Source organism: Triturus cristatus, chromosome 4_1 (genome assembly GCF_964204655.1).
Source record: "Triturus cristatus chromosome 4_1, aTriCri1.1, whole genome shotgun sequence".
NCBI classification, from domain to species: Eukaryota; Metazoa; Chordata; class Amphibia; order Caudata; family Salamandridae; genus Triturus; species Triturus cristatus.
In genome coordinates this window covers 1,138,711,231-1,138,735,867 of record NC_140585.1, presented here as the reverse complement: position 1 = coordinate 1,138,735,867, position 24,637 = coordinate 1,138,711,231, and the positions used below count along the sequence as shown (strand labels likewise).

Genomic DNA, 24,637 nt, shown 5'->3' with positions numbered 1-24,637 from the left:
TTTAAAACTCCTGCACAGCTACAAAACTGCCCCCACAAACTAAACCAGCCGCCTATCCTTCCAGTCTCCCTGGGAAATACCCGATGCCTGGAACGGCCAGTCTGGCCTAGTTACTTTAAAGCCGTTTTCATTGCAATACTGCAGATATGTATGCATATTTGATATAAATGTCATGGATCACTGTTAGTGCAAGACAGCTTCTTCCTGAATATCCTTTGAATTGGGTTCCTGCCTGAATGATGGTTTTGCACCTTTAACATAATCTTTCTAACAAGTTATGTAATGTTTTTTTAACATCTGGCCAAATTTGTAAATTTTTTTTTTTAGGGCCATGCTGTACAGAATAGAAGTGAAGGCAGAATGCAATCCTCTGATTTGCAGTCCTGTGACTTTGAGTTGAAGAGAAGTTGTATTGTGCAGAGATGGGTTTGGGTCCAGGCCTGGGTAGCTCCCGGCTGAACCCTTGCTGAGGCAGAGGTTCCTGTGTTGTGACAGAGGCTAAGCTCCCCTCTCGCTGGTTCAGAGACACACTTGCCATAAGTGGATTGGAAGCTGCGTTACCCAGACGGTGCTTTGTCTAGGCAGAGGATCACCCTGCTCTTCAGAGTAGGAACAGTGTGTCCTGCCTCTTCATGGCCTTTCTAGTAGTCCCAGATTTGGCTGCACGGTCTAATCCCACGTCTCTTGTGTTATTCACCATGTTTCCAGTTTAGGGTGCACAGGTACCCCGTTCGGTGTAGTCGGTGTGTTAAAATAACTAGTTTGTGTGCCCTCCCTGCACCACAGCATCCTCTACACAGGATTTTACACTCCTTGTTCTGGACTCCACTGCTAATCAAGGGCCGATATTGCATTGTTAACAATCTGCTCTGCCACCAGTTAATTCAGTTGTCTTGTGTTCGAACCCCTTCTTGTGAACAGCATTCTGAGGCCTGCTTGTGTGGAGTTTGCGTTTTTATAAAACAATAAATGGATCTTTGGTGTGGCCTTGCGCGGCATCACTGTGTTCAGGAGCCATCGTATGCACTAGTTCATAGAAGCTCAAGTCATCTGCTGGCTGCTTCAGAGCACTGCAAGGGGATGGAGGGCTGTGTGGAGTTGGTGGCGGGAATTAGATTTATGGCTGACTACGCCACTTTGAAGCACTAATGGAGAGCGGAGAATTAAGTGTAGGTATACGCGAGAGAGAACAAAAGTTAAGAGGGGTGTCAGAGAAGCAAAAGGTAACACTTGTATGCGTGCCACCCTTAACTATTTAGGGCTCCATTCATACATAGGGAGGACTCTTAATTGAGACTGGAGGACATCCAGGCCACGGAGAACGAGTGGGTAATGGGGATGGGGTCAATAGAACGGTCAAGACTCTTCCTTTCGGGGATGGGGTGGGTCTCAATGGACTCACTCAGCATTCTCTGCCACGAGTGGCTCTTAAAATGAAGCTAACATTAGGCAGGAGGCTTCGTCTCATTTGCCTTAATCACATTCCATCCTATAATTGTCCATATGTTAAGGGTAATAACCTGTTTCGTGCCAAGTTTTAACCCAAGCTTGTAAGCATTGTAAATGTTACTGTTACCCTGTAAAATTATATTTAATTTACCATCCTCTGAAGGATTGAGGTCTCAATTAGCCTTTCTGTGGTTCCGACTAATGGCCAGCAGATCTCAGCGGTGAGTGTTTAACTCATGGAACCACCCTACCGAATATCTGCACCTGCAACCACTGGCTCAAATTAAGCACTGCCTGCAGGCTTCATGAACTGAGCAGTGACCACAGATTCACTTTACTGGCTCTCTTTAGTGCAGAGACACAGGTGAGAAACACTATGGACCAGGCCTTGTGATCTGCACAAGTGGCATGTAGTTTTGCTGGGATTTTTTGTACAAATATTTGGACCCTACCACTGGTAGAAAAATAAAATGTTATGTTTAGCTGATATATCAGGGCAAATTTGGATTTGTAACTGATCGTCAGTGCATTGTTGACTGTATAATGTTGTCACAGCCTGTACACAATGGTCCAGCAGGTTAATTACGCATTATTTGGCCCTTGACCTGGTTGTCAATAAAGCTCCACCCATGTGCACTTCTCTACCTGAGTAAATGCGCTCTTCTATATCTGTGCAAGCCTTGTGGTAGGGTGTGCCACGCATGGTTTCATCTTGTAACCAACACAAAGCGCACTGAAATAGCGAACAGGAACCATGGACAGTATTTCTAAGGTGCCAACATACCTCAGTGAATTAATGCTAGTCATTGACGTCTCATGTGTATGGATCATGCAGGCAAAACCAATTAATCCTTCCCAGGTCGGTTAATTTGATTGTATACATAATGCTTAGAAACGGCAGAAGTGATATAAAGCGATCTGCAACTAATATTGACTTGTACACAAGCCAAGTTGATTTATGTTGCAATTTATCAACAAACCACAGGGTGGTGCTGCAACGCTGGCTTTGCAATAGCACAGCTCACATGCTTGGAAACTGATTCTATTTCGTATTTAGTCAGCCCTTTGTCGGTCTGACCTCTACCCTGCTTACGAGTGAACGAGGCTGCTACTGAGGAGCAACTCTAGAAGTAGCCATTTTGGTGCCCTACAAGACTGAAGCTGGGGAACCAGGTTCGGGTCTGGCTGGAGGCTCAAGCATCCTATGATTGTGGGCAAATCACTTAGTTTCCTCGTGCCTAAAAAAGCAAATGTTTGCAATATAGGCCTCGCATCACTAAGTTTGAGCTATTCGTGCGAATTATTTACAATTTCAATTGGTCAAACTTTCAGTACTGTGAGACCAATTGCATTGCAAATGCTTGTTTTACAAGACAACATCCCTGAACGGACAAAGCAGTGGTACACATTAAAAAAATAACATAAGAAAAATAGCAGATAAGACATTTGATATTTTCCAGCTAAAAAAAAATGCACTGGGTATTCTTTCTTCTTAACTAACTTTATCTTTATTTTAGAGGGTGGAGTGCAGAGGCAGTCCAGGCTCCTCTTGCAGGCTCCAGTGCAGGGATAAGAGCAGAGCTGTAATGGAGGTATTGGGGACCTCTAGGCAGGCACGCAGAACAATTTCCAGGAGAGGCTGATGGGCTGGGTCAGCAGTGCCTAAATCCGAGAGGTGAACCCCATCGCCTTTGAGACATCCCGTTGATTTGGCATGCAGAAGGCCGTGCCTGATGAAACCAAAGCCTCTTTGCTCCGTGAACTTGCGCATAGCGCTATTAACCTTTCTTCTAGATGCCTCGATGGCAGCGCCTGAGCGAGCACCATGCCAAATAGTGCGTGGAGTCATCTCAGACCACCACAGCTCACACGGCCCCAACAACACGCTCAACTTGCAGAAAGTATCCCTCATGTCTTGTAGTAGAGCTCTCCTTCCTAGTGATGTGAGGTCATTCCCCCCCAGGTGAACCACCAAGAGGTTGGGCGGGAGCCACCCTCCCCGGAGTCTCTGCTTAACTTTCCGTAACAAGTAGCACCAGCGCAAGCCTGGGAAACCCAACCATGTGATGTCCGTGTTGGCAAAGCCGTTCTGCCACTCTCTTGCCGCCGCCCAATGTGCCAGTCTTGCAATAATTGAGTGACCAATTACCCACACCTTCATACCTAATAAAGAGAAAATTGGTTTTGAGTATATGTTTATTAAGCGGAAAGAGACAACAACATAAGCAAACTTCAGCACATCTGCAGTAAAGGTATACGTCAATCAGGAAACCAGCGAGGGAGGGGAGCCCTAATATGATTGTGGTCACGACAGACAGCCCCCCCCAAGTGACCCACAGCCCCCCCGGCCACCCTTAGGGCCGGATGTACCGCTTGAAGCAATGCGACTGCCAGCGCCCCACCATCATAATACCTTCTGCAGGCATTCCAGCCAGGAACGCTGTGGTGGCCGCACCTATGCGGAAAGAGTGGCTGCTGAATATTTTGCCCCTAACCTCATGGCCGGACAGCCTAAGGCAGGCCTTGAGGATGTGGTCCACTTGAAATCTAGTGACCGGGAGGCCATCCTGATGCACTAGCAGGTAACCCGCCCCCCGCGGGCGAAGCAGCAGGTAGTTTCTGACACAAGCTACCGGGCAATATCTCTCATCCCCCAAGCCATGTAGCACCACTACCCTCCCTCGCCCTAGCTGGTCAGTTTTGGACTGTCTAATGACTATTTTCAAGCACCCCGGTTCAAGTTCTACGTCCTTTACGTTCAGTGCCACCCCGGAGGGGTCAGATTTAGAGCGGGCCACTAGTTCCCCTATCCTGAAGGCCCCAAAGAAGGCCAGGGAAAAACAGGCCGAGAACAGTGTAGCTTCGTACCCCGAGTGAGTGGCCCTATCCATACAGTCCAACATTCCTTGTAGCAGTGAGAAAGTAATGGGGGACCTGGGATCCGGTGATCGCGGATCCAGTTTCGCCCACCCTCGCAGTGCTGCCTTGATCACAAAAGCCTTGGTGGGATCAGCCTGCCCCCTCAATCTGGCGTGGTGGCTGATGGCAGCGAGGTGGCCCGATATCCAGGAATGAGTTTTTCCCTCCCCTCTGGCCCACAGCAAGAATTGTTGGACTCTAAGTTCCAGAGCCACCTGATCCTCCTCCCAGCCCCCTGTAATTGCACAAAAGAGGGTGACACAGCTCCCGTAGCGCTTCGCAGTTCTGGGGGCTAACGACCGTTCTCCCAGCTCCCTCATCCGTGGTCCCACTTCAGCAGCCGCCACAAGTGCGGCGGGAAAGGGGTCCCCTCTTGACGCGCGCTCGGCCAGGCCTCCCGGAAGCGGTGCCACTGGAAACGAGACAAAGAGTCAGCGGCAACATTAGAAATCCCTGGAATGTGCCTGGCCCTGCACTCTACGTTGTTAAATAGGCAGGCCCTGGCAAGCTCTCGCAGTAGACACAGGACTAGGGGGCAGCTAGCAGACTGGGAGTTGATGGCCTGCACCACCGCCAGGTTGTCAGACCAGAAGAGCACCCGTTTGGCGGCCAGGGCCCTGGGCCAGAGATGAAAAGCAACCACAATTGGGAAAAGTTCCAGGACCGTGATCTTGGACGTGACCTTTTTCCTGTGCCAGGCGTTAGGCCACCTCTCTGCGCACCACTCTTTGTCCAAAATCACTCCGAACCCTTCCCGGCCAGACGCATCAGAAAAGAGGGCCAGCTCCCGGCTGTTGGCCCAGGGGTCGCGCCAGATGACAGCCCCATTAAAGTTGACTAGAAAGTCTGCCCACATGACTAGGTCTTCACGCATCCCCTTGTTCAGCTTAACCATGTGGTGCTTCCTGCTCACCGAGGCCGTGGCTCTAGCTAACCTTCGCGCAAATGCCCTACCCGCGGGGATGACTCTGGCAGCAAAGTTTAGCTTCCCCAGGAGGCTCTGAATGGCAGCCAAGGAAACCTTCTCCCTCCCTACCACTTGGCTAATCTGATCTCTCAGGTCCCGCACCTTGTCAGCTGGCAGCCTGGCCTCCCCCGCCACAGTGTCCAGCTCGATCCCTAAGAAAGAGAACTTGAGCCGGGCCTTCCGTTTTCTTAGGGGCCAAGGGAACGCCGAAATGATGCATCAGGACCTGAAAATCAAACAGGGCTGCCCTACATTCCTGAGTGCCATCCCTCCCGATGAATAGGAAGTCATCTAAGTAATGGGGAAACCCCGGAAAAGCTGTACGTGTGCTGGAAGGCCCATTGAAGGAAGGAGCTGAAAGCCTCAAAGAAGGCGCAGGAAACCGCGCACCCCATGGGCATGCACTTGTCAAAGTAGTACATGCCGTCCACCTTGAAACCCAGCAAGTGTTGGCTGCTGGGGTGCACAGGTAGTAACCGAAAGGCCGACTCAATGTCGGCCTTCGCCAACCAGGCTCCTTTGCCAGCCCTCCTTACCAGGTCAAGTGCAACATCCAATGTACAATAGGACACCGAGCATGACCCCTCCTGCAGGCCGTGGTTTACTGAGCCCCCCTCAGGGTAAGACAAGTGGTGAATTAACCTGAAAGACCCCGGATCTTTTTTAGGGACCAAGCCAAGGGGGGGAGACTACAAAGTTGTCTAACGGGGGCTCCCTGAAAGGACCCGCCACCCGCCCCAGCCTCAGTTCCTTCTGGACTTTTTCTTTCAAGACCTGTGGGAGGACCCTGGCAGATCTGAGGTTCTCCGCATCGCGGCCGGACAGGGGACCTACATAGGGGATGGTGAAGCCCAGCGAGAAGCCTTCAAGCAGGAGCGCACTGTCAGCGGAGAGGGGGTACAGTCTGAGTAACTCTAGCATGCGGTCCAGGAGGACCGGGGAAGGACCCTTGCTGGCCAGGGGCGCAGGAGAGCAGGCGACTAGGTCAGTAGGAGGGAGAAGGAGGGGTGGGGCCGCAGCCGGGGGAAGGAGTGGAGGCGAATCAAGCCGATGGTTTGGCGGAGTCAGCAGGCTTCTTGTCCTGTTTGGTTTGGCACGAGGCAGCGGGGTGACGCCCCCCGCACTTGCTGCAAGAGTGCTGGAAACGGCACTTGACCCCCCAAGAGCAAGCGCCGGCATTGAAAAGGTTGCAAGTCCCAGGAGAGACCCGCTTGGCCCCTCCTCCCCTGCCACCCCCTCTACGCCCCCCCCCGAAAGGACTGCCTCGCTTGCTTCGCATTGAACTGGGAGCTCCCTGTCTGTCCGCCACCTCCTCCGGACCCTTTGGGAAGAGAGGCAGGACTCTTGGATCCCCGAGACCCCATGTGGTCCATCCACAGCTGTACCTCTTTCTGGTCCCATTCCATCTCTGGGCAAATGGCCATCTTTTTTCTGAACTCCATGTCATAATTGAGCCACCCTTCCCCGCCCCACTTCTGCGCCTCTGTGTGAATTAGCCTCTGGTACAGTACCAAAGCCTGGCCCTGTTCAGGAAATTTTTCAAGTATAACAGATTGAAGGATGGAAAAGGCGGCTAGCCAGTTATCTATTGTTTTATCCGGCCACTGCTGGAACCTGACCTTCTTGTCGTCCTCTTTCCCCCCAAGCCTACGCGCGTCTTGCCCATGCTGGCCCAGCAGCAGTAGTGAAAAGATGTCTAAAAACTCACGCCTCCAGATGAATTCTTTTACTGCTAAGGGGACCTCCCAGATGAGCGAGCTATGGCCAGACAGGAGCGGGGCATGGGTAAACTCCTTTTTAGCTGGGACCTGCAGGGGAGAGCGTGGTGCTGTAGCGCTAGCTAGTTGCGTGGACGCGCTGCCCCCCGGGGCGGGGGGGGGGGGTGGCGATATCAATGGCGGCAGCAGACTGCCCGGTTAGCGGCTCACCTCCTGCTGGTTGGCGCAGCTCCCCCCCAGCCGGGATGGGCCCCGGGGCCGGGGGGCCAGCGGGAGCCGCCTTCTCCTGCCTGGCGGTCAAGACAGGCCCTACCACCGCCGCCTGTTCTGCACTTCTGGGCAAGGAAATAGGCGGTGTGCACGGCACCGGGGACAGCTCGGGGGCGTGACGACATGTCCCTTGTGGCGCCCAAACAGTGGCTGCAGCGGAGAGGGCCCCTCCCGCGCTGTCAGCAGACGGCCGCCCCACCGCTGAGGCTGCCCGCGAGAAGCCCGCCCTGACCTCATCCATGAAATTTTTTAGTGTCTCATTGAGGTTGGCGAGGTCCTCCCTGGATGCAAAGTTAGTGGCATGAGAGCTTGAACTGCTCGGTGTTGGCGGGCCAGCCGGGGACGTCGGGGGCGGAGGCCCGGAGGAGCCCTTGACGGCGGGCACCGAGCGGACCCTGAGTGCAGTACGTTCAGCCGGGAAGTCTCTAACTGTGGCCCTGCGGATTCGTTTGGGGCGAGGGGGTCCCGCCTCCTCGTTCGACTCTTGTCCCGTTGTATGGCCCCCAGAGATGACCCCAGAGTCCTCAGGGCAGCTGGCCTTGAGGAGGTCTGCAGCCCAGGCCAGTCCTTTGGATTTGGCCATCTCAATAATTGCTGCTAACTGTGCGTCTTGCGAATTGCCCGGCTGGGTCTCATCGACCTGGGACGGCGTTGAGAAGAGCGCTGGGGTGCCCTCACTATCCATCTCGGACTGGGTCCTAACCTGAAAGAGAAATGAACGTAAGCCTTGGCCAATACCACTTTAGACCGGCCCCTAACCCCCCTTAACCAACCGCGCCGTCACACACGCTCCTACTTACTCTCGCGGAAGAGAACGCACCTCCTTCAACTCAGAGCGTAATGCTGTCCCAGATTTCCTGCATACAAAGAACAAAGCTGTTAAAACGTGCCCCAGGGCGATATTGTCCTTGGCCGAGCCAACCAGGAGCCTACTCTCCCCTTCCTTCCCCAGCAATTGCCACACTTACACCCTTTTTCCGGCAGCAAGCGTGATCGTCTGGTACACCTAAAACCTTCGCACGAACCTTCGCACGATCTAGGAGGAAGAGAAGAGAGGATGACACGACAATATTACTTCCCTGCTGCTCAGACCCACATGCATGGAGGTGAGGCGCGCGCAAAATCCTGGATACAAGGCATTCAACACAGGCCTGAGTTTATCTCCCAGTTCCCCGGACGCTACATTTCCTTCGCTACTGAAGAACGGGTGACCAGGAAGAACGAGGAGAGTGCCCTGCTCAATCATACGACCACGGTGTGAGATGCTACCTTTAGATGACGTACCATTAGTTTGTTGGTACTTTCATGTCCTGCAATGGCACGCGACGAAGCACAGCCTTCACGTTATGATGCTAGCGTGCGATAGTGAAAGCCAGTCTCCCGAGCTCCAAGGTACGCCGGAAGGAAACTAGGGCGGATTGTGGCACGCATGCCGAGACGCCCGGGAGGATTTGCCCAAAATTACCTGCTGAGGACGAACCCTGGTGTCCCGACCTGGAGGCGGCAGCGCATCCGACGGACCACTTCCTTCGCCTGGGCGCGACCCCCGGGCTCAGGAAATACACGTTTTGCGGTAGTGCTGTGGGCGCACGAACATACGCCTTCTGCGGCCAAAGTGCGTAACCCCGTAATCTACTGAGCCATCTTGCCAGCGTCAGTACCCTGCGGCTAATTGCCACGCCGAGCACAGAAATGCTGCGAAACAGAATTGACAGGCCCAAGTCGAGCATGGCAGCAATCTGGCAAGCATCGTCCCAGCTGCCCATGTGAGGAACAACTGTGGGAGTGTGCCGAAGCCACTCCCCCGAAACCCCATGACGTCTCCTTCAGCTGGCCAACACGCAAACGTTCCCAAGCTTGCAGGGCCAAACAGGACTGGAACGTGCAAACACGCCACACCACGCAAAAGGCCGCTGCCGGCCACGCACCCAAGACAGCGCCTTCAACCGCAAGCGAGTGAATCGTGCGTGCCCCCCCGTCCGCCTCGATGGACGGGCCGAAAGTCCACTCACTGACCACCGCAGGAAGGGATGTCCCCCAGACACACGCGCGCCCCGAGGCGGCACACATGGCGCCCCGAGCAGTGCCCACTGTGGCCTGATCCCGTCCGCTTCGCGACGCACTTTCCCCCCCCCCCCGCGGGCCCCCAACATGGCGGCCGGGGGGGGGGGGGGCCAAACGCGATAAGAACGCATGCCGGGGCAGCTGATGAGAGCTCGCAGGCTCGCAAGCGCAGCTAACGTACAAGCTTCCTAAACCCGCGAACCCACGTCCGAGGCCCCTGCGTCCCCAGGGCAGTCTGTTGTATGCCCCGTGACTCAGGGCCAGGCTCGTAGCCCAGGGTGAACCTGACTGCATACCCGAAAGGCATGTGAGATACCCCACCCCGCCCCGCGATCCACAACATTTGTCGAAGCAGGGAAGGGGGGGGGGGGGGGAGGGGGGAGGGGGAGGGGAGCGTGGGCCGCCGACCGTGACGCCACCCCTATATGATTAATAAAGCAAACAAAATCAGAATTGCAGTGTTTACGGTATTCTTTCAAACAAATGGGACTGGCTACCTTGCTCCATACCGCAGAAATGTACGAAACGGCTTGGGAACACAGCCTCCTATAACGGTATTTTTGGAACACTTTAGGTACACATGCCAAGTCTGATAAAGCTTCTATGAATTGTCGGCTCGTGACAGTAAAGTAGTTTGCGATAAATAGCGCCACCATTCTCACATTTCTCCCTCAATTCACCGCTACTTTTCTCCAGCCAATCACATCACACTTCCTTTGTGTGCATCACTTAAAATGTCCCCTCGTACTCCATCCTGTGCAGCTCTGTCCTCCTGGGATGCGAAGGTTCGTATGACTGGGAAACGGACGGCGCTGTTATTCTTCTCGCGAGGTCCAGGACAGCATCGATGAAAGGAGCCTGGCCCAGGTAACTTTCAATTAATCACAAACGCGCTTTCCCCTCAACGTGTCCCCCGCCACAACTCTCCCCCCGGCTAAAACACCAACAATAATCGCCACGAGCGACCAGGGGGGGAGAGAGGAATCGGACGCTCCTACACCCGAGCGCGACCGAGGCCTCCCGCAGGAGCCGGCTCGATATACACATAACGATGTGGGGATCAAAAGGACGCGGGGCACAGGGCCGGGGCACTGGCCCCTCGCACTCTACTCGACCGCGTGGCCCGCGACCCACAGCATTCTCCCTCAACGCACACCCGATCCTGCCCCCTCACAAACTCTTTCCCGAGCACGGCCCCCCCCCGCCCGTGGCACGCCGACCACAGGGCCCTGTCTCCTGGTACTGCCCAGGGACAAGGCCGGGGCGAGAGGGAAGTAACCGGCAGACTCACCTAAGTGAAGACGGGCGACACGACGGAGCACGACGGACTGCAGGCAAGGCAAACGAGCGGACAAGAGGGCGAGGAGGGGGCGGGGACCGAATATGTACCCCCCCTTGGCTCCTCCCCGCCGGAAGCAGCTACCTGACTGGGGTCTCCCTAGGTCAAGCCCAGGGACACGACCTCCCACCCCTGTGCCTTCCTGTGGCACTAAGGCGGCCGCCCTCAAGGGGGCGGGCCGCTGCGCAACCCCCACCCCGGGCAGCCTTACAGAGCAGAGCTGTAATGGAGGTATTGGGGACCTCTAGGCAGGCACGCAGAACAATTTCCAGGAGAGGCTGATGGGCTGGGTCAGCAGTGGGTACATCGACCAGCGGAGGGGCTCTGCTACAGCAGCCACCGTCCTCCTATTTTCCAGTTCCGGGTGGATAGCAGATTTACAGCAAGCCACGAATCACTTATCTTCCTTTCCAGGTGCTGTCGTTCAGTCTGCATGAGCCTGAAAATAAAGGGCAGGGGAGGTCAAGGGCGGGGCCACCAAAGCATCCTGATGTGACCATTGTATTGGTCACAGTGGGGGAAGGCAGCGTCCTCACTAAATGAAGTGTGAATCGCAGCAGGGCCATCGGGGTTTACAGTTTTCGCGCTAACTTAAGACTGACCCTTTCAGGGTTGCTTTGCAGGCCCCTAGATACAGAGGGGAAGGCGTTGTGTGCACTGCAGAGGCCTTCCTCGATGTGCACCACACAGGCTGAATGAAAGTTATAATTATTAAGTAGGACTACTCTTGCAGTCCCGGGGCACTTTTTAAAAACCAGTTGGGGAACAAACACATTTTTAAAAGTAGGGGCACACCGTGCCCTTCCGATCCCACCCACTTTTACCACAGGGACCTCTTTTGGGTGTGTGGGTGCCAGACGAGGCCTCGTGGTTGGGTACCAGCCAATAACAGCGCGAGGCAGAAAGGCCACGTCTGATCCTGTTCTGTTGAACTCCAGGCGGGCGTCGGGGTTCATGAGGGCCCCGTAGGCTTCCGAGCTGTAGGGTCCATGCAGAACATGGCAAACTCCCTGCCTAGCCCGTGGGAGGTTCTGAGTGAGTCCGAGCAGGAGTGAGTGAAATGGCGAGAGTATGGAAACGTAAAGGACTTATTATTTTTTAAGTCGTATGGATGACGCAAAGACCATTACATTTTACCTGGTAAACCACGAGTTCTCAGAGGCCCGGCTCTTCTCTGCCCCACCCCTCTTGTCCTGGTCCGCAGGTTTGCCGCCTAGATCCCATCAGGGTAAGGCAACTAGCCACGGTAGAGTCTTTGGCCCTATACTAGAGCGGTGCCTCTGGGGGTCAATGTGTTCCCAGGGGCACAGCTCCATCAGTAAGGGGGGGCTTCAGGTTTTCCAACCATCACTGGCACGTAATGTTAAACATTATATGACAAGCAAGGCGCATGAAAGGGGATTCAGGGGGCAGTAGAAGTGGAGGAATGGGGTTTGGTAGGGGGTACTAAGTGAGTGAAAACTACTTTTTGTAAAGTAGTGAACATTTTAGAACTGTTTGTCTGTGCTACTCCACCGCCTCAAACCCCAGTGCTCTTCATGTTCCCTTATCTCTCCCCAAGCTCTCTTGTTTTCCCCATCCTGCATATTTTTCTTTGCCCTCCCACAGGCCAAGCCAGAAGGGCCTGTGTATCGTTTTAATTTGGGTTATTTTTTTTGTTTTATTTTTCGAGGGCCTGGGGGATGTAGTTTGATGTCTATCTGTCTCGTATTGTAAAAGGTGTTTGCACAACTAAAGTTCAACATTTTTTTTTTTAACCGCTTTTAATAGCATCTGGTTGTCCATCTTATCTGCCTCCATTTCTCGCCTCCAGACTCTGCAGCTTGAAGCCCCAGCTTCTTTTTGAGACGCACTTTTAATGATGACCAAGGGTGTTCAAGGTCGGAGCCAAATCGGTTGCAAATTTTGAGGATCACCACTGACTGTAGATTAATTCTTCATTCATTTTTGCTTTAAGGTATCCTGCACACCTAGCATGGATATGCAGACACTTCTGCTTGGACCATCTGAAGTGTGTTCTCTTCACCATCTCTGAAGGGAGTAGTAAAGTGACCCCTTTTAGACTGTCACCCACAGAATCCTTTGTTTTATGAAAAGCAGAGCCTCCCTTTTTAGGCCGAGTCTAGGCAGCACGCATGCGCGCTGTTTGCAAGACCTGTTATCTCCTCTGTCTGCTCTTGGCATCGGCATTAATTGCCATTTGTTCTTTGTGCCATTTTAGAAATACTTTTTTTTTATTTTTTTATTGGTGAGATGGGTCCAATTCTTCCGCCTTTGCATGCTTGGGTCACAGCCAGGGTATTTCACTCATTGCTTGCGTTGGCCATCCCAATACGTCTGCGGTTCCTCCTGGTCATACTGATCTGCCTTTATTTTCCAGGCTATCCACCTTGTTTTAGGCTTTCAGGCTGTTTCAAAGAGGTCGTTTTGTTTGGCACCTGCAAAGTGGCGATTCTGTCTGGTAGCTGAGCTATGCCAATAGCTGTAACTCAAATGTTAGTCCTATTGCACTTCTAATGCTTGTTTAATTTATCACAAAGTAGAGCAGAGGGTTACTGCAAAGAATGCGTTATGCAGATCACAGCTGTATTTTCATAGCTCAGTGGATTCTGATTTTGTCAGATACTCGTCTTACTTGCAGTTCATAACTTACACCCATAATATACCACAGAGAGCTATAGGCTGGCTTCAAAGAGCTGCATGTAAACTGTAAGCCATTTCTTAAAGTTATCTCCTCCCCCCCCCCCCCCCCCCTCCCCCCATCTCATTATACTAATGTGGCTAAAGAGTTTGTTTGGGTAGAAATACATTTGTATTAGCAAAGCTAGCCACTTTGTTTTTATATCCGGCGTTTTGTGCTTCTCCAGACAAAGCACTCTTAAAATATACTGCCTGCCAGTATGGATGACTGGTGGCTCCTATACTGTAGTCCTTCTTTTATGTAACATTTCCTACAGACTGTAGGATTCGTTATCTCTGAATGTTTGTGATGTAAAGCAACTTGACACCCTACCCTGAGTAGCGATATATAACAAATTAAAACCATGCGTCAGATAGGCTATGGGGAGGCAACGGGGCCCCACCGTTGGAGTTTGATAGTAAGGGAACGCCAACAAAGATTGTCACATGCGGCGCCACCGGCGCTAAAGCCAGCCCTGAGTTCAGTGCTTTAAGGCAGGTAAGAACCTGAATGTGTGCTAACGTCAGTCAATGAGCTGAGTCCCATGTGCATTTCATGTTCCTTCTCTCATTGGGTGCTTTAGGCAGTGCTTAATTTGAAGCGGTGGTTGCTGGTGGGGACCATCGGCACTCGGACATTATCCAAGAGAGCGAGGAAACGCACAAAGGAGAAGGGCAGAAGACAAGTGACAGAACCGTCACAAAGGTAGAAAGCCGGAACCTGTGCGAGTGAGACAAAGGGGAAGGAAGTGTGTGGTAGTAGTTTAAAGAAGCCTCAGGGGGGTTTAAGGCTCGGCAGCCTTGGTATTAGGTGTGCCGAACACTATTGCACTGGCCGCAGCTCCCGACATGAGCTTTGGGCACCTACATGCCTACTTTTAAAAATTAGGCTCTGCTCTAGGCGACGGTGAGCTCAGTCCACAATTTTACCAGCATTTGGCCCCTGAAGTCATTCCGAGAGACGTATACCGATGGCACCAAGAGACCAGAGTTATCTAAGCTTCCGTTGCTTGACCAGATTGTGTGACCCTGGGCTCATATATTCTCTCCGTGCTTAGGTTCCCCTATGCACAAGAATGCACCGTGCTTGACCAGCTCTAGCCTTTGTTTTAGTAGAAAAACTGTTACCTTTAGTTTCTAGCGTTGTGAAGTTATTGGAAGAACCGAGGGTAGTGATCCTTTTTATGCACGTGTATAGAGCAAATGAAGAGCTATACTTTCTTGTAGTGTCTCGTACATATATATTTTTTTTAATGTAGAATGTGCCCATTGCTTACATGAATTTGAACACAATGCCTCAATAACTGAGATTAGATTTTGAAATTGCGTCATCTGTTTCTCCTTGGATCCCTGTTTGTGGGTCCTTTTGGGAAAAGAAATATAGGTCGGGCGAGCTCTGCTAATTTTATTTTTATTAGAAGGCAACGCGCGGCGCTCTATAAAGCACCTATTCATGTAGAAGTGCCCATTGGCGAACCGAGGTTGTGCTGCACGTTAGATGTGGGTGTTAAACAGAAGTGTAGCTATCAATATTGCAGCAGTTGAGCATGGAGCGCACTGCGGCCCAGTTAGGGCTGATTTTTTCAACCAAACCAGGTGGTGGGGGCTCTATGTTGCTTACATTGTTGCCCATGCTATCCTTTCCACAGCACTGATGTTCAAGAGTGCACTATGCCTACTCGTATGGAGTTCTGGCCAGTACTACCCCCTCAAAGGCACCAGATTCATCACTAAGAGGAACCACCCTTTCTCCCCCCCCCCCCCCCCACCCCCCCTGCAGTGCCCACCACGGCTCCCCTGGGATAGAACATTGTAGGGATGTGCATGAATGGAGCACGTGCAGCATGTACATTTACTTTCATTTTAAAGCCACAAAAAATTACTGAAAGGCCTTAGATTTAAGGGGCCTATTACGATGTTGGGCTGACTTGCATCAGCCAGACACCGTCTCAGAAACCGACCAACCTCCGGTGGGTGGTCCCGACTGCCTCATTTTGATGCTACCATACATGGTGCGGTTATATTCCCACATTTCCCTATGGAAGCATGTTAGTGCTGTAGTACATGCTCCCATAGGGAAATGTGAGGTGGTGTTAATCCCTGCACTCCATAGCAGGCACATCACGGTGCCTGCCACGTGGTGCAGGGATTAACCGAGGGCACCATAGGTGCGACGAACATCCTAATTGGCCCCCAAATGTCTAGCTGGTTGTCATGCGGTGTAACAATAAGGGTGTGCACGGTACTTTTTAGGTCTCTGCTGTCGAAAGCAGCGCATGCCCTGCACTCTGCTTTCGAGAGCTTCTTGGAACCCACTCAGATTCTGAATCTCTCGGAGGTGGAGTTGAAGCTTTGTCCATCTTTCTAATTGGTTCTCATCATGTTGCATGCAAAACGTAGGCTTCTCATTGTAAAGGAGGATTCTTAGTCCCTCCTTGTTGCCGTCTTGTCTCCTTTTGACCACGCCCACCAGGATTTGATCTTTTTCTACGGCAACACACCTTTATTACTTCCTGCGCACTTTTTTTTCTTTGCATTTGGCAAAGTCAGCTGCATGTTTACTTTCCCGTAGCGCTTTCACTTAAAGTGAAAGCACGATGCAAAAGTAAACACGCGACTGACTTTGCTGTACCGCACTTGTGTTTTTTTTAAGTTGTGTGCCTGTGTCTGCCCCCCTCCCATGGTTGAGACTCCGCTCCATGTGCAACGGAGACAGGGGGGTGGGGGAGGCGGAGGGCACGAGCCAAGATCTTACCGAGACAATCACAGGAACTGCAGAGCATGCAGCAGCGCGGGCGACCATGCCGATGGATCTGAAAGGTATGTGGGGGCAAATCATTTAATCTCACTGCAAAAAAAAAAATTGTCCTTGTGTAATGTAACCGGAGCTCATGTAAAGCGCTCTAATACCTTTGGGTCGAGGTTGTGCTATATGAGTTTGGAGAACTACAAGCCCGCTTTCATTTTAACATTGCAGGTTTAATGGCGACAGCTTGTTTCGCTGGTGTTTAAAGTTGCGGAGGAAGATGGCACGGGAGTGTCTGACTGCTTCTGCCTGCCCTGTGGGGTGTTTGCACCTCTCGTCTGTGCCTGGGAAGCTTGCACCGCTGCCATTACTATGCCTGATCAGTGTCTGGGATGCTTGCACCGCTTGTCATGGGATCTGTATTTTGTGAGGTTGGTGAGAACTGCTGAAGGACTTTACACTACAGACTATAAGGGAGGGTGGTGTGAAGTGTTTCCGTGTCGATCCCTTCACGTGGCCTCCAAGTCCTGCCCCTGGCCCCCATCATCAGCTGGCAGATGCCCCCCTAGAGCATGCGCGTTGAAGTGGTCATGTACTCGTGGCTGAGGGTGCTTGTGACCTCTTGACCAAATGAAGGTGCTTTGTGGCCTGGTGCCATTTATGCTGCAAACAGCAGAGCCTTATTTCCCAGGCTGACACTGCAGTTTTCCCTTCCTTAAAGTGGGGAGGGAGTGAGCCAGTCCCTGCATGATCAGGACCCCAGGGTCAGAGGCTACCCCTTGAATTTCTCCCCCCCCCGCCCCCCTCTGTCGCACAGCTCCATGATGGGGTAGACGTTCGCTGCTACCCATGTCCGCCCCGGGACCCGTAGAATGTCTGTGGAGAGCTGGAAACACTTCGAGGCAGCGCCAGGGAGAAATGTGCGCTATACAAACAAGGGTGTTACTGTAACCTCATGACTGGGACAGGCGGCAGCATATTACACGTCATCTCTGTGGGTGGCAGGACAGAAGGAGCGCCTCCTGCGGCACCCTCCATCCCGAGGAAGGACCCCCGAACCTCTACATAGGACTACATTTCCCAGAACGCACTGGTCGAGTAAATTAAAGCATGGGGCAGTGACATAGTGTCAAGGTGACTTCACACTATCCACCTGGAGGGCAGAGCACAAAAGGGTGAGTGCGCCCCAGCGCTGCACTACAACTTCCAGAATGCACTGATTTGTTCCATGAAAGGCTGGGGCACTAGCTGCACACAGGACTCCTGGAAGGCAGCCATTCTGCCCCTTACAGCCATCTCCACCACTGCCTCTGGGATCCCTACAGACCCAAATCCACCGCCTGTGTGTAAGGTAACCGGAGCTCATGTAAAGCGCTTAAATACCTTCCGGTCGTGTTTGTGCTATATAAACTGCAAAAAACACTGGCTGAACGACAGCAACAATTTCATGCTCTGTAAATATGTAATATATAATTGTACAACCCGAATTGCTTTTTATAATGTAATCTTGATTGAACTTGCAACGCGTACATATGTAACTCTAACCACTAGTATCTGTAGTAGACGTGCGTACTTACTACCATTCTAATGTGAATTTAGAGTTTTTCTGTTTCTAACTTATGTAACTCATGTCGTCCTGAAGTCCTTATGTAATTTAATTGGTTCTTTTGTAAAGGGTTCTGACACCTTTGGGTAAAGTTGGCTCTAGATAATGGCATTAAATAAATAACCGGCATTAAAAATGCAATAGGTCTCGCCTTTCTTTAAGGTAAAGCCATTTGCTTTGCTATACAATACCATTTGCAAAGCAAATGGCTTTAACTTAATCAAAGGCAAGACCTATTGCATTTTCAATGCTTAATTCTGGAAGTTTTGCTAAGTTCCCAATTTTCATCCTTCGCATAGGGCGTAAGGTTTCCCAGTTACTCTTTGCCATTGTGAAGCTAGTAAGTAACGTTTTGTTAATGCATCTGAGCCAAGCGACACATGCCTCAAAGGGCTAATAAAAGGCACAACATGTTTACAATACTCTATAACATGCGAAGTATAGATAGCAGCTCCACCTTCTTTCTTTGGAACAAATTCTCTAAAGCAGTGTATTCCCTGCCCTTCTCTTCCCGGTAAGAATTGATATTGGCATGCATACGCCTAGACTGTGCTACAAGTATGTAAGCCGGTGGATTCTGTAAAGGACAAGTCTTCTGGAATCGGGAAGGGTCGACGATGAGATAGTAGAAGTTGGTCACTTTGTTAATCTGCATCAGCTGTACTAGACACATGTCTTGGAGGGATGCAGCAGAGCTTGAGATTGACTTTATTGGCGCAACTTGACGAGTCCCCATTGAAAAGCGCCAATAACACGATCAGCTCTGTTTTGTTGCTGCGACCATGATTGGGATCTGCTCAAATCTAAGTTACTGAACAGACTGCAGGTGGTGAGTATGGCAGATCAGTCGGGCTTTGTGTGAATCTTTCTAGAGTAAAGCACATTGATACCAAGGGCTTTTGAGTCCCACCATGAGTAAGACTTTCTAGGTGAGTGAGACCCGCTGAAGTATACTTGGCAAAGATTCGGCCATCATTGGAACTGTGTGGGTGAGTGAAACCCATAGTCTGTGGTGACTGGGCCAGACCATGAGGGAGAGCATTTCTAAACTGAATAACTCGTTCAGGTCTAGTCCTTCCGGCTCACTTGAATGTGATTGTTTCTAAAGTAAGACTATTCAAGTACTGGGTGTCATAGGGCCAACCAAGAGTGAGGCTCTTTCTACAAAGACTCCTCCAAGAAACAACTGTTTCCCATTGAGATGAGGCCTGTAGGAGGGCGAGGAGGAGCTCTGTTTATAATTGGATAGCATACAAAACAAGTGGGAATTTAGGCCTCCACCATGGGAAAGTGTTCCATGCTGGAACCGGAGCAACTCTTCCATCATCCAATTTTCTTCTACATTGGACCAACACCGGGGCGCTCCTCTAGTTCTGTGCTTTGCAGGGAAAGCCTCCCATACCTCCACAGCAGTCACTGCTGTGAGGGAGCTCCAGAGATGGTCACTCCTGCCCATAGGGCCCCTGACTCCAACCTCTTAGTTCTTAATTAGACATAAGTTATTTTGCAATGAGAAACTACTCAACCACGTAAACGCCAAGGTTAGCAGCTTTGTCATGTAGCATTTTCTCTGCTTGGGTTTTCAAGCTCCGAGCATAGGGACAGAAAATGTCCTCTTGTCACTGCCTTTAATCCCTCTTTGGCACCCTTCTCTTTTCTCTCTTTAATATGTTACCTAAACGTAAAGCCTCTTCTGTTTTCTTCAAAAAGTCTGACAATTTGTGATGCCACTTCTCCAGGGTGGACATCTCAGCCAATGTAGCACATCTGAACGTATCCTCTCCTATGGGATGTGTCCACTGCTCTAGAAGTAGATTCCTCGGGACTGATGTGGTTTTCTACAATGGCTGCTCCTCTGCCACTCGGGTTGAACTCTATATAGCATTCGCTTGTTGGGTGCCCATTCCTCGATGTGAGGTGCTTGTGTCCTGCTTACGTAAACTACATTCAGCATGTTATGGAAGATTAACCGCCCCATGGAAATAAATGACAAATGTTCTGTGCCTTCTTCTTGACCTCTATTACCACAGCTTTGGTGTTTTGCCAAAACCAATAGGTGGTATCACACCGAACAAACAGCGTAGGCGAGCAGTGCATGTACCAGGTTTATCTAAACAAACCGCTCTGCCATGCAGAACAAATATTTCACCTGTCCAGATTATCAGTAATTCTCAAAGCTCATTTATACAATTGCATAACAATTCCTAGTAAAGTATGCATTGTTGGCACTTCAGTTCTCATCACATCGAAGCTTGGCGCTGTTCAGCTTCAATGCAGACTGAGAAGGAACATGTGGGAAATTGTTCTCACCTCCACCCTTCTAAACCAGTTTTTCAAGACTGTTGGGACAGAAGTCCCTTTCATCTTGACAGGCCTGCACCCTGCCCTGAGGGCTCCAGCTGCAATGATGTATGGATCACTGGTGGTCATTTTTCATCATGGGCGAACTCTGATCATTCATGTGAGCCAGGACCTAGGCCTGTCTCTTGGATTGTGGTCTTGCTTAGACTGGGAGGCGTGCCGAAAGCGCTAGTGGTAAAGAGCTACTAGTCTTACCAAAAAGGGAAGTAGTGTGCGCACAGTGGTGGCATCCATAATGGTGATCAGTAGTGTGGGCATACCTTTTTACCGGTCTACTGGCACTCGTGTAATCACCCTTGGCCTAGATGGAGCTGGCATGTAGCGCTGTGCAGTGCAAGTGTGTGCATGCTGTGATGTATGTGTGCGTGTGAGTGCTACAATACATGGTGGCCTATGGGTTCCATATTGGAAGCCCAGGGTCTTGAGGAGGACATGTGGAGAAGGAGACCTCTCAGACAGACTTGTGGATTTCTGAGAGGTGACGGACACACTAGAGGGGAGACTCTCCTGTGTACTACAGAGGATTTGTTGTTTCCAAAGTACAGCGAGTCTGATTAAAACTGAGGCAGGAGATGGGGCTGATAAAGGAATCCCGTAGAGTGAGGCTGGGGCCTTTGTAACCTTTGGTAGGCATGTCTGTGAGGCTTGCATTTGGGTGTCATCAGCAAGGAACTCCTATGGCTTTGGTTCTGGGGCTATCTGGGTTGGAGTAGCTTGGACTGTGACGGGCTGCTTCCTAGGCAAAGGACAGGACAGAGGAGTGGGCACTTCACAGAAGACACCCGCCACTTGAACTCCACAGCATCCAACACTAAATGTCATCTGTGTCTGAAAATGAATGACAATTTGAGGGCTTTCAGCTCCCCATTTTATGAACGATCGAGCAGCCAGTGGCTGTACCACAACATGGAGAAGCTCAGTAAGAGTTCTGCCTTGTGTGACCAGAAATGGGAATTAAGGCCCGTCTCCCAGCTAGGTGAAGGGACAACTCCCCGGGAAATCCAGACCACCGGCCCTGGAACAAGGAGAATCTGTGCCTGCCGGGACCAGATGACCCTATGAGAAGGAGAGCCTGGTGGGGCAAGGTCCAGTGGGGGATCCTGGTGAGTTGATCCCATTAGTGAGGTGTGATATAGCAGCTGATGCACTGATCGGGCTATTGTCTGTGTAGACTGAAGTCAGCAACCCAAATGCCAGAGCGGACCCCATGAATAAAGCTGCAATTGCTCATATACAGACTGAAGTCTGTGACTCCATACGCCAGAGTGGGCCACCATGAAGAGCAAGGTTCTTTGCCCTGAGGGTCAAGATGGATGGCTTCACTGGGTGCAGCATGTAACCATGATGAAGCATTGGCTTATGCCCCATGTGCCCAGTGTCCCCACTGAGACACAAAGGTGAGTCTGTGCCAGACCTGCCAGCATGATCGTAGGATCCTTTTGCAACTGAAGGAGTGCCCTGGATGACCACCCGCCAATCCAACAGATAACTGAACACTCCCCGGGTCTTTTGCATCCCAATATCACACGGAGTGGGTAAGACAGTGTGGGGCTGGAGAGCCCATGGGACACTTGCTCTGCCTCATAGTGCCATAGCCCTGGAACACTGACTTCTAAGGCTCAGACTGCTAGCCTCAGCACGATCAACATCAGACGAAGTATCTGTTGTGTTTTCCTTTAATAGTCGTACATGTATTTCCCCGAGGACGGACTCCATCCCATTGCTCATAGCTTCATCCTTTGAGTAAATGTCGCCAAACCTGTATAGATGTGTTTTGACTGCTCCGGTGCTACAAAACGTTTGGACCATTCTTGTCTGAGTGCCTGCAGGACACCGATGCAGGTCAGTGATGTGTATCATGTGAACAGGTGGGATATTCAGCAGTATAGACTCTTTGCTGTGGTCTATAGTTATATACCTGACGCATGGTAACGAGGGAGAAACATTACTGCTGTGACTTACCCAGCCGTGGCTCACCAGATACTGGGCAAGGCTGGCTTTAGGGCAGTGTGACTGGTGCAGCCACACTGGGCGCTGACCTGTGGAGGGGGGCGCTGACCTCAGGAAGTTTGCTGTGTTTAGCATTGACATGACTGGAGACATGGGCACTTTTGCCCGGTGGTAGTGAGAATCTGAGGAGGTCATGGGGGTGGGGGCGCCAAAATAATTGTTGCACCAGCGCTAAAACTGGCCCTCGGCAGAAGCAATCCTTTACATTTGGTGCTGCCATTACCCACCCCCTAGGAGCCCATAAACAAGTAACACAAATGTTTCTTCTGCCCACTGTGGTAAACCTCACATCGTCCATTGGATCTTGTGCCAAAAACGAAATATTGAGCATGTTTGTAGGTTCCTCATTATGTGACCAATCGCTTGTTCCCCCCCCCCTCAGCATGAGTTGCTTCAAATGGTGTTCAAATTTCACAGATGAGTAGCTTAGTGGATATCTTCTGTGTTGTGTAGTCCTGCACAGGGAGTAAATATTCATAATGGAAGAGGTAGGAGCTTTAGATACCTCTTGTCTTATAACTGGCCTTGTCACATTTACCCTGGGTCTAAGTAGAACTGACTTGACTACGGGATGATGGCAACGCTCTAATCCATGACCTATGTATATTCTAAATAATACCACTTCTCAAATGGGTCTTGCTGGCTGTTGTGGATTGACCTGCTTGCAGAGTGCATTTGCACTGCTGGGTCCATGTAAGCAACTGACCGAAATAGCTAGTAGCTTTGTAGTTCCCTTCTGCCCAGAACATTGGAAAATACCAAAACCAGATCTTAAGCCTCCAAGACATTCAGTGAAAAGTTGGATGGGTGGTGGAGCATCCATTTGTCATCCGCCTCTTAATGAATCCAAGGGCCTGAGCGCCTGGCCTTCAGATGTCAGGAGGTATCTTGGGGCCATTACTTGGTGGTTGGTCAACATGGAAAAATTAATTCGAAGTTTAGTTATACACACACCAGGAGTGCAGCACATTCCAAATTTTTTGTATTTTCAATGATCAGTGTTTTCTGTAGGGTTTTTGAAAATGCAAGTGTAAAACAATGATAATAAGGTCATTTCAGGCCCAAAATGGACCCCAAAGACATTTTACCCAATGTGTGGCTTCAAACTATTATTTGAACACACACCCCTAATTACTTCAATGCCTTTGCCTGTGTCAATTGGGTGACTTAAACAAATAAACTGTGTGGCGTGATGAACCAGTAGACAGATGTACATTATGTTTTTCCTTCCATCCTCTTCATTTTGTTACTAATCAAGTATAATTATTTTTTACAGAATCATGAAATATTTCATCATTCTTCAAGCCTTTCTTGTGTGTGCAACATCAGGTCAAGGTAAGACATTTACAGAAAGGGAGAAAGTCCTAAAAATGAAGTGGGTGGACTAACCAGGTTAGGCAAAATGCTGTGATGTCATGCAAAGTGATGTCGCTTGCAAGTGGCGTATTGACCTCTAAGGAAGTGACATCCTGTTTAGCAGATTATCAGGAGTACATGTGAGCACATTATGAGATTTAACTAATCATCTTTTCAAAACTTCAGTCTTTGACTTTGGTTTCCTGTCTAAAGGAATTATCAGCCCAAATGGGGATGAAGTTTAAAGTCTATCTACAGTAGACAAGCCACTAAGTGCTATAAGACAGGCATACTAAATGGGGCACCAGGAACGAAGTGCAGTGTCATTGCATACAAATTGTAAAAACTGCAACTGTAAATAGTTAAACTAACGTTTAACCTACCAAATGTATCACTATTATATATACTGATAATTTTAGCACGCTTTGACCATTTATCAAACAATTGCAAGTCCCACTCTGTATTTGGTATTCCGAGCATGGCACTATGAAAGTTAGTTATACTTGGATATTCTGTTTGGGTTTCTGTTTGGCAGAGGTATGCACCCTGTCCAAGCAAGAGCCAGAAGTCAGATACACACCATAAATTAGCCTGCGTTCACCCTCTGGTAGCTTGGCACAGAGCAGTCATGCTTGCCTCATGAGGCAATTTATAAAGTGTTTGTGCAAAGCTTCAAAACAGTGAGTGATGAATTTTTAAAGAATAAACTGAAAAGTAGTGCTTAGAAGCATAACGTGAAGGCCGAAGCTGTCTGGTCGTACCACACCTGATCATTTCCAAACATTCAAGCCGACCATGATGGAGCATGGGTCGGATACAAGAACCAGCTTTGGCCCACTACGAAGAACCTTTGTTCCGTTGTTGAAGCAAAGAGGCGATGTATTGGTGCTGTGCCAAGCAAAGTCAAAGATGCATCTGAACAGTAAGTGGTGCCCCGAGCAGTCGCCGATGCAATGTCCTCGGTCCTCGCAGTGTCGCTGCATCAATAGAGATGTGCTGGTTCGAAGCAGCACAACACCATCTATGCGTGTTTTTTTTGTTGCAGCACTTTACACTCGTCCAAGGGTCCAGGACTAGATTGACACCACTTGAAGGGCAAGACTCGCAGCACTTGGACTCTGCCATCTGAATCAGGTGAATTGGAAGTCTTTCA

The 24,637-nt window shown here is 50.5% G+C and overlaps 1 protein-coding gene across 1 annotated transcript in view; it reads left to right on the top strand.

The window, feature by feature from the left end:
• Positions 1-24,637, top strand: part of LOC146856181 (coagulation factor XI-like) — an 84,949-nt gene that overhangs the window by 10,253 nt on the left and 50,059 nt on the right. Inside the window, exon 2 of the mRNA XM_085654234.1 lies at positions 23,405-23,463. Coding sequence (XP_085510360.1) covers positions 23,409-23,463 — 55 coding nt within the window. The 5' untranslated portion in view covers positions 23,405-23,408. The remainder of the gene's footprint in view (positions 1-23,404; positions 23,464-24,637) is intronic.